We start from the raw sequence: 10863 nt of genomic DNA on the forward strand, positions 1-10863 counted from the left end.
CTTCTTTGCTTCAACCCCTCCATAGCTATTCTTGTACAAACCGACAGGCTCTAAGCAAGATTTTTAATGGCCCATGAGGGAGATTAAGTATTTATCAATTAGTACCAAATTATTTTATCTTTCGCAATGATTTAGATCTTGATAAATTAGATAAACCGTTTGTAACTTTAAACTCGCCAAAATAAATCCTCGAGCTTACAACTGTACATCCCTAATGCGGGGTATTGTATTCTAAGCGCGTGCAAATTTTATGAGAATGGTTTATGTACAACAAGGGTGTTTTAAGTCATTCACGAAGAGACCAAGGGCCAATTTAGATAAATTATATGATACAACAAGGCTTTGTAAGAATTCTGTGTCTGAACTATCTCTAGGCAAAAACAAATCTAGCTTTACCTCATGTTATACATTTTTGAGAAAAAAAAGAAGGATCTGCATACCCTACTCAACCTTTATAACAACAAGGGTTAACACCTAAAAGAACAAAGTATTTAAGTAAAATAAAAATAAAAATAAAACCAACTATGCAAGCAAAGAACTTCCACAAGATATCAAATAAAGGACCAATCCAGCAAAACCTCCAAAACTCCGTAGCCAAGCAAAGTACATGTGCCTCTCAGAGAGGAGCAAGGCAGAAACAGATGCCACGTGCTTTTAACAGAACAAAAGCCAAAGGAGTTGCAAGCAAAATACTAGTAGTAAGAAGCAAATCTTTTACATCTTCTTTACACCTTCTCTTTGATCTTAAAGAGTACAATCTACAACTCAACAGTATAAAAATCGCATCACTTTCATCTTCTTCTCAAAATGGGTCAATTTGCTGGATGAAAGACGCTTTCTTTTTTAATTTTCTTTTTCTTTTCGGGGAAATACATGCTCTCACTTGATGCTTGCCTTCGCGATAGAAGATGTGCATGGACCCGCGGATGTCATGAACGGGACTCCCTTGTAGGTTGCTATGCCCTTGTCGTCCGTGTACAAATGCTGAATGCACAAAGAAGAGTTTTCAAAGCTAATGATAGCTTATGGAGTATACATAGATAATCTCTATTCAGTAATATGTTTGCCTATGATCAATATATTTATCCAACAAGGATCCAATCCTATGAGACATTGGACCAATTTTCTGAGAATTAGTTGCAAAATTTTGGAATTTTCAGTAATCCAAATTACATTTTCGCTGCAATTTCATGTTGTAAACGTTCCCAAGTTGCCTCTAAAAAAATCTTTTCACAATTTCAAAAAATTGTACCTCTTGAATAGTTCCTAAATAGTGACCACGACTCGTTCCTTTTTTGTTTTGAACGTAAAGTTCATAACACCCTTCCATAATCCCAAGCCATGTTCTTAAAGTTGAGGCAAGACCCAGTGGTAATTTCTATTATTACTTGGATGACATAGATGTTGGTAGAAAAAAGTGCCCTGACCATAACTAACAATTTACGTAAAGATAAAAAAAAAGGCCCATAAACATCCATGAAGCATAAAAAATCATTAGTATGTCACATGTTTCTTAGGAAATAGAAAGGTGTGAAAATTGTGAACAATCTTTTATCTCACTTCCAGTAGACTACATAATCAAAGACATTTCTACATAAATCAGAATATCAAGGACGAGGACAATTGGCATACCGGTGTGATCTTGTCCAACTGCTTTTTCTTTGGGTTTAGAACATCTTCTGGCTTCCCATCATACCTATAATAAAAGAGCATGTCCACAGTTCAAAAAAACATTATGAAATTTGCAAGAGTACATCCAAGAGCACAAAGCAATTGAACTACCATCCACCTAAATCCATGATACAAATAATCACAACAAGAATTTCAATTTCAAGGGACAGTAAGGAAGTACAACATTATGCAGCTATTCCCACTCAAGTAAGCAATTGCAAATGAGTTTCAATTTTCAAGGAATTCAATTACAGTTTTACAAGCAAAACACATGAACGTTTAACGACGATTCAAATTCCAATAGCCGCAGATGAAAATTTTGAGGGTTGATACTAAGTTGGTAAGCAATTCTGATAGTAAAGCCAGCAATTAAAATCGAGTGCTAGATTCGGATAGTACCCAATGATGACTTAATAGGTTTCTAAGAATAGAATAAAAGTACAATTCATATGCAGAGAGAAACTTATCAACTAATGAAAAAATATAGATATATTCAAATGAACACCAATTAGTCCGTTTGCCAAATATACTTATCGATTAACGAACTGAAAAGGATATGGGTATGCTCTCTCAAACTTAATTTGTCCATTGTATAAAATAATATAAAGTTATGCATGTTTACCCTGCAAATGAGATAGGCTCCCCAATGATGGCTCCTTCTGGAGGACTCAAAGGCTCCACTGCTGTATGGTCTTCATTTGAAGCACATAATACCTAAGAGCAGGTGGACTATATAATTAAACAAACCAAAGATAAATAAGTGATGTAATAATTTTCATCACAAAACCATATAAAGAAAAAAAAAAGAAACTGGCAAAAGCCTATATCTCAAAAATAACATCTCAATCCATCAACGATCAAAATCAAGAACAACAGAAATAGATGCACTAGCGTTAGGATTACTAGAACAGTTGAGAATGTACGATAATTTTCCAGCGCAAACAATATGGTATCAATAACAAAAGCACTAGCGTTAGGATTAGTAGAATGCCCAAATGTAATTATTATACGAACTGGACTTTTGGATGGTAAAAAAATAGAAAAATGTACTTTTAACAGTCAGGCTAACAAGGAACAGTTCAGCTCTGCAGATAAGGACACATAGGAAAAGACATCATAGTTAATGAGAAACTGGCAAAAGCCTATATCTCAAAAATAACATCTCAATCCATCAACGATCAAAATCAAGAACAACAGAAATAGATGCACTAGCGTTAGGATTACTAGAACAGTTGAGAATGTACGATAATTTTCCAGCGCAAACAATATGGTATCAATAACAAAAGCACTAGCGTTAGGATTAGTAGAATGCCCAAATGTGATTATTATACGAACTGGACTTTTGGATGGTAAAAAAATAGAAAAATGTACTTTTAACAGTCAGGCTAACAAGGAACAGTTCAGCTCTGCAGATAAGGACACATAGGAAAAGACATCATAGTTAATGAGAAGTATAAAAGATCTGTGTGCCAACAACAAATCATAGTCCAAAAACGTCAAATGCTATATCTACTCCCAAAAGCAATATGAAGTATTCATGATTAACTCAAATAATTGAATCCATTGATGGAGCTCTAATTTAACTGATGCTTATTGGCGACAAATCAGATACATCTATGCTTACCTGGATACTTCTGATATAGAGCTGTACCCGTACTCAACATGTGTCATACCCATACCCGTACCCGATATTTTTTTTAAATTGCTTAAATAGATGCATATATTTATTTTGACATATACTCAATTATACTATGCATGTTTAATTTAAAACACTCGTCATACATTTTGTGGATATATATCTCCACACTTCACTTCCATTTCTGTAATTTGTTGGAAGGGTCGAGTTCATTTCAGCCTTAAGAACTACAATTTAAAAGGGTATATATAGCTCAGAGCTATAATTAATCCCATGAGTTTCAGTCGTGTCCCCGTACCCTACCTTTTACAAACTTACCATGTCCCATACCCACACCCGTAGCCGCACCCGCACCCATACTGATGCACCCTAGGATATCATTCTTCTAGGAGAAATTTGGGAGTCAAGAATCTGCTATTATCTCAATGAATATTGTGACAAGGTATTGAGCATATATCAAACTCTGGAATGAATCATTTGATCACTGAATATTCGATTCTTCCTTCAACTTCTATTGGGATAGATCCATAATAACTCTGAATTTTGCATGTCTTGCATATATACGATTCTTCCTTCAACTTCTATTGGGATAGATCCATAATAACTCTGAATTTTGCATGTCTTGCATATATATGGATTCGGGTCGTGATTAATCATTTGATATGCCAGTATGTATATGTATATATTAGATATATAGGTCATCGATATATAGGTCATCCTTTCTTTAATTTAGAATACAACAGTGAAAACATAAAGCTGCTTCAGTCAGTTATTCAACATTTAAGCTAAGTTACAACGGAGACTTACCAAGCCAGCAGACATCACATCTCGTAGTTTTCCAGGTTTAACATTTGTAATTAGCGCCACCCGACGATTCTGCATATAAAATCCAAACCATATTTATCAATTACATATAAAATTGATCAAGAGAGAATGAACTTGACCCAGTAATTGATAGCAATGCATCTACAATCTTGAAAGAGAATAACACAGGAAAAAAAAGTATTAGATGATGATAGCAAGGAAAGTTGAGCTCTTACAGTAAGATCCTCTGGATTACAGTATTTTGCAAGTCCACTCACGACTTGACGTGTGTTACCATCTCCCAGCTCAATCTCCTCAACTATTAAGCTGCAGGACAAAACAAAGCACTCAAATCAAAAAGCCATTAAATTTAGAAATTAGTTTTATATTAGCCATGAAACATACCTATCAGCAGATGGATGTTTCCATGCCTTTCGAATAAGACCAACCTGTATATTAAGAATAGTAATACTTGTTTCTGCATCCTTTTCAGAGGACTCCTTATCAGGTTGTTTGTTCTTCTCCTCAGAGCTCTTGATATTCTTCCTTGGTTCAACAGCAGGTTTATCATTGCCAGAAGTCTTTTTCTAAAAATTTCAAGAAGCCAATCAATTTTTCCAAACACATCCATAGTAGTTAGGAAAAAAAATAAACAAAATAAATTCATGGAAAACTGCTAGCAAAATGATGCAATAACAAGTTCTCAGTCATCCCAAAAGAAGGTCAAATGTTGAGTGTACAGATTAAAATAATGGGGCAGCAACTCAATGCATAGGAGCTTTCTTCCTAGCATAGTGAAATAGCAAATTATGAAGAAAAGTGCAAACCGTATAGCTGGGCCACCAAATAGTTTATAAATAGGAAATTACTACATTAAATATGTCACAGAACAATAAAAATCATTACATATACAATGGAGGACTTTGTTGTTCTCAAGATAACATGGATGATTATTCCAATAAACCAAAGAGCCTGGCAGCGATCCAGGGATAATGCATATTGTTTACAAGATCTACATGTCCTATGAAAAATGAATGTAAAATCATATAACCTTGCATCAATAGTAAAAGTGAACAAACTTTATGCGACAAAAGTACTCTGCCTAACTGTGAGTTTAGATCAATAAAAATCTGTCTGAAAAAAAAACTCATATAAAAACATTTATCATAACCGTAATGTATGAAGGATATCATCATCTACAAGCCTTATTAATGGATCTGCTGTGATGGTAAGGCTCCATAAAAGAGATGATAAAAATTTACACGAGGTAACTTGATGTGTCACCTTCTAAATTGGTGCAAAATTCTTGGTCATGAGTAATATTGAGTATGAATAGAGAAATAACATTATCCACATTCAAGCCAAAACTCAATAAATACAATCAATTCTTGTTGGGCAATGAGAGAACAAACATGGCCAATTAAAAATTACTCAGAGAAACGTATAATTACTCAAATAAACTTTTCTCTGCGAAAGGAGAATTAATGAAATAGACATTTTGCTATCCAAATATGGTACCTCAGCAGCACCTTTCACAGAATTTACTTTTCCTTCTGACTTATTTGTATCCTTTGAGGCCTGAGAAACTTTCTTTGAACTCGTATCAGCATTAGACTTATCAACTTTCTTTGAAATCTGATCAACAGTAGTCTTATCGACCTGCATTGAGCTCTGTAAAATAGAACATAGGGGAAGAAAAAAATACACTGCTCAATTCACCATCAAAGGGATCTTTGTTTATTACGAGAAAATTTATACATAATACTTAGGAAAAGTAGAACTTTTGTAGTCCTCAACAAGTTGCACTTGAATTCTATCCGCAATCTCACTTTAACCTAAATGGGATAATAAACAAAGATAGAGTGAAGAGTCCAACTGATGGAGAGAACTCACAAAATGTTCAAATGCAGGCTGGCTAACCAAAATTTTTGCAAGCAATCCCCCAAAATCTACCTTGTTCTGCATCCATTTATCAAAAGTAGAACATAGCATTATTAACCACTGCATTATGGAGCAGATGCAATGAAAGAAATCAAAAAAGAAACCAAAACATTATGAATATTGGCATGCACTTATTATTTTTTGCAAATGTGAGGAGTATTTTAATGAATATTTTTTTTGCAAATGTGAGGAGTATTTAATGAAAGAAATCCTAGATATACATTAGTTAACACAATGAGCCAACTTTTGAGAACAAAAAGAACAAAAAATAAAGGTATCAGTGTATACAGCTTTCAAAACTTACTAATGATCACTCGGGAATGATTTTTTTGGTAAAATGAGGTAAAAATATACATTCATGGAAATAATTTAGCATAGGAATGAATGTGAAATATATATCAGAACGCTACCTGAATGTAGTCCATCCATCTTACAATATTTTGGTACTTCTGCATGTCTGCTTCAGAAAGATTGCTCTATTCATCGTACAAAAATAATCGGAAAGTAATGAGCATCTTACACCAGGTCCAATTTCATATTTACATAAATAATAAAGTACACACAATAATAAAAATATTTCAATTAACAACATCTAATACATATGATTACGAAAGAAGAAAGCAGGATATTCTAGATGCAGTCAAGATAAAACATCAATGTAATGCACTTGTTAAGCTTTACTGACAAGCATCTGCCTTTGTTCAGATTTTTTGTACAAAAGGTGTCATAATATTCCTGTGGAATACTTACGTAACTCCAATCTTAACCTCCTCGCTCTTTTTTAAAGATTTTGTCCTCCATATTCCTCTCTTTTTTTTCCAAAAGAAATCAATATTACATTGCCAATAGAAACAATGAAACAAATTCCGAGGCACATCACAAGGCAAGGACTCAAATAAGTGCATGTTGATTAAATTAAATATGTTGTTAATGAATACTTTTACAAAAATTAGCTTATAAATCTTTTTCAGAAAATAAAAGAAATTAAATAACACACTTTCATTTCATCAATACTGTTTTTGAAATTTGTATTGGAGCTGAGTCAGCAGACGTTCATGTATTGTTGAAGTTTACAACTCGACGCCATGAAATTTACAACCATCTCTAGTCCAAAAAGGTATTCATCATAAACTAGAAAAAAGGTGCACTAGTCATGGGCCTTGGTTTTTAAAAGGAAAATGACTTTTGTCTAGATGGAAAGGCTAAATTCATTCAAGACCTACGTCTCTGCTTTTACCAAAACGAAAAAGGTTGCATGGATTATCAAAGACACTCAGCAACCATTATTATATGGAATAGAAATTACATACCACGATAGAGTGCAATGCAGAAAATACAACAATGTCAGCCTCTGAGGGTTGAAATCCGGAACCCAAAAGAACAGCCCTTGAGGCCAAATCCTCATTCAGACCTTCAAGTTTCGCAAAACAAGCCTCAGGTTCGCATGGAAAATTACTCGCAAACTCTACCCACTTCATTACCTGACACCAAAGTTACAAGATGTCAAGCTAGTACAATCAGACATAACCAACAAAAACAATCCGAATAGCAAATACGCCGTGAATAAATTGAACTTTTATACCTCAGCTTGATTTGCTAGGGGAACATCACTCCCTGATAGCTTCAAAATATTCGAGAACAAACTCATAAGATCACCCGATTCGACACTTGCGCTTGAAAATTTGCTCTACGAATTCAACATGATTCTCTGAATTAGTAATGAGATAGATGTCCTCATAAAGCCAATCGAAATCAGTACATGACCATTACAACAATTAAGAGTTTGTTTGTAAGATTATCATGTGATTAATCACCCAAGAATGTAAATGTGTCTCAAAACTTGATTACACTTCAACAACACACTCAATAGCAATCTGCAGTCAAAATAACAAACACCCAATTCAAAATTATCAACTCCGAGAATAACGGCAGGGCCGGCCCTGGGGTAAGCCCACAAAGCCCCGGGGCTGGGGTAACCCAGGGCCGGGGGGGCAACCATCGCAATTACATCATTCACCCCTCAAATCGTAATAATTTTCGAAGTGGACTTTGTAAGAGGACTTTTATGCAAAAATTGTTAGGGGTTTTATTAGTAAAAAAACTCTTATTAATACCCAAAGCCCTACCCAACTCCTCCTTTATTTCCGTCAGCCCTCTCTCCTCCTTCTCGTCTCTGTTCTGCCGCTCACAAAAAAAGAAAAAAAACGGAGAGAATCTGAATCGACGGAGACACCGCTCTGTTCCGCCGTCTCTGTTCCGTCAGCCTCCAACTCCTCCTTCCCGTCTCTGCTCCCATCATTCGAACCACCCCGCTGACTCCTCCGACAGTCTGATCCAGTCACCCAAAAGACGAAGAGAATTTGAATCGACTTATCGACGCTGACGGCCGATCGGTCCATCAAAGAAACACAATCACGTAATTTTTTTAAATAAATAATTTTAGGTTTTTTTTGGACGGAAATTTGGGGTTTTGATGTTTTGCAATGAAATTAAGATTTTTGATTTTGAATCTTGACAGAATATTAGTTGTTGAATTAGGGGTTATGATGTTTGGGCGGTTTCGTCTAGGTTTTTGTTTTGAAACTAGAAATTAGATTTGATTTAGCTATTTGGGTGGCACAGGGCGGTTTCGTCTAGGTTTTTGTTTTGAAACTAGAAATTAGATTTGATTTAGCTATTTGGGTGGCACAGTTATGCCTTCTGACTAGTTTCTCACAGTCTCCATAAGTTTAAAAGAAGCTTATCAAAGTTGAAAGATGGAAAGAGGAAATAATGTTTACTTGTTAAAAAGTTCATCTCCCTTCTAGTCATCTAAAACTCGAAAATCCTAATGGAATCTGATATATTTCTATTTGGTTTTAATTATAATCTCAATTTAACTTTGATTTGATGACATTCATATTATTGGATTGCTATCTAGATTAATTGTTTGATTGTTTTAATAATAATGATATTGCTAAGTCTTCGTTCCGACATCAGTTTAGTTGATTGTTATGATTTCATATATGTTATCTTCGCACTACCATGTCACGGGATTGATTGAATGGGTTAGCAATTATATCAATTGAAAATGAATACTTCGAGAATCTCGAGTATGATGACTTAATTGAAGAATTCGCTTTAAAAAATTCAAGGAGAAGTGATTTTCTTTGAATTAAATTGTAGCACAAATGTAATTTTTTCTTATATGAATATTGATTTTGCAAAAGAATGTTATCAGTTTGAGCCAAATATAGAACGTTAAATGGTATTATATGTATTCATTTTTATCGTTATTGTTCGTACCAAATTTTTAATATAAGGGGCAACCAAAATTGGATTGGGCTAGGGCAACCAAACCTCGGGGCCGGCCCTGATAAGGGAAGAAAAATCCGACGAAATTACTCCGACCCATTACTTGTATCGGTCTCCAACTGAACTATCCATTTATAACCACGAAATCAATCAAAGAAAGCCCCAAAAAAATTTAAAAAAAGAACTAAAAAGATTGAGGTGATGAGTAGTTACTGGATCGAGTGAGAGGCATTTGCAGAGAGCAAAGATCAAAGCTTTGTTCCTGTTACACGTCTCCACATCAGCGGCCATTTTTTTTCTTCACTGTCTCCTCTCTCTGCTTCGCTCCTGGGTTTTAGCTAGGGCTTGATTCGGGTCGGGTTGATGTTTTCAGTTTTTTTAGCCGGACATGCCCGAAACCGTTATACTGGTAATTGGGCCGTCTGATTCGAGTATGGCTAGCTTTGGCCCATTTTCAGTCGTAGACAGTTTGGGGCTAAAGTATCTTATATAGATGGGCCTTAATATGACAAATATATTTTTGTCAATTTGCAATTAATACAATTTTTTTGTCAAACCCCAAAAAAAAAGGAGGAGTACAATAATTAATTTGTTAAATTTCTTTATCCATGAAGATTAAGTTATAGGATCCACATTGATAGCATGTTTGCAATTTGACCAGCAGGAGTACAATGATTGACTAAAATCTAAAGGTTCCCCTAGATTTTTGGCACCAGACTGCGTCAGTTTTAATCTACATAATTTTTTTTTAAAAAGTATTAGAATGGCAGATTCAAGAAGTCGAGTTTTCAGTACTCATTGGAATAATAATTTTGTTTTGTTTTTTAGCTGATTTGGCCACCAAAGAGGTTGACACATATTTGCCTTTGTTTCAATTGTTGAAGAATTTTTTTTAAATAAACCCATTTATATTATATTTTTCTAAAAATAGATCTTCTTGAGTTTTATTTATAAAAATAAACCCATTTTATCTTAATTCGGTTCCTAAATAGTCGGGATTGCCAACCCCGACTATTTAGGAGGTTGTAAACCCCCAATTATAACCCTCAACCCTCTAATTCTATGCACTAAATAGTCGGGGTTGACATCCCCGACTATTTAGGAACCAGATTAAGATAAAATAGATCTATTTTTATAAATAAAACTCAAGGGGGTCTATTTTTAGAAAAAAATTATGACTGGGTTTGTTTAGAAAATTTCTTCTTCAATAGTTTGTACTTTGAAATGAATGATTCTCCATGAAATGCAATAGGAATCTCGTGTCATGGAAATTTTTGGAAAAAATTTTCGTCTCTCGTCTGAAACTTAGCAGCCATTGGATCTTAGGAGGGTCTTGAGTCTTCACTCAGAAGGAGAAGAGCATGAATAGAGGAATATTTTTCAGTGAAAAAAGATAGGGGGGAAGTATGAATTTAAAAAAGAAGTGCGAGCAAAGCGACAAATCACAAAGCTTTGGCATAATTTTCTTTAATTTCTTTTCGGTCCATCGCTGAAGCTCTTATGCTTGAGAAATATAT

At 34.6% G+C, this 10863-nt stretch overlaps 2 protein-coding genes across 2 annotated transcripts in view; both read right to left on the reverse strand.

Moving 5' to 3' along the window:
* LOC109821879 (protein FATTY ACID EXPORT 3, chloroplastic) overlaps positions 1 to 401 on the reverse strand; it is a 9522-nt gene extending 9121 nt beyond the window's left edge. The window contains exon 1 of the mRNA XM_020388037.1: positions 397 to 401. Coding sequence (XP_020243626.1) covers positions 397 to 401 — 5 coding nt within the window. The remainder of the gene's footprint in view (positions 1 to 396) is intronic.
* Positions 550 to 9708, reverse strand: LOC109851367 (aminoacyl tRNA synthase complex-interacting multifunctional protein 1). The gene is made up of 12 exons (XM_020421454.1): positions 9560 to 9708; positions 7635 to 7739; positions 7363 to 7533; positions 6463 to 6528; positions 6005 to 6070; positions 5630 to 5782; positions 4517 to 4698; positions 4348 to 4438; positions 4115 to 4183; positions 2294 to 2385; positions 1633 to 1696; positions 550 to 984 (listed from the first exon to the last, which is right to left on the reverse strand). Exons 1-12 carry the CDS (start codon positions 9635 to 9637, stop codon positions 880 to 882), a joined length of 1242 nt encoding a protein of 413 aa, XP_020277043.1. The 5' UTR covers positions 9638 to 9708; the 3' UTR covers positions 550 to 879.

Source organism: Asparagus officinalis, chromosome 8 (assembly GCF_001876935.1).
Source record: "Asparagus officinalis chromosome 8, Aspof.V1, whole genome shotgun sequence".
Lineage (NCBI taxonomy): Eukaryota > Viridiplantae > Streptophyta > Magnoliopsida > Asparagales > Asparagaceae > Asparagus > Asparagus officinalis.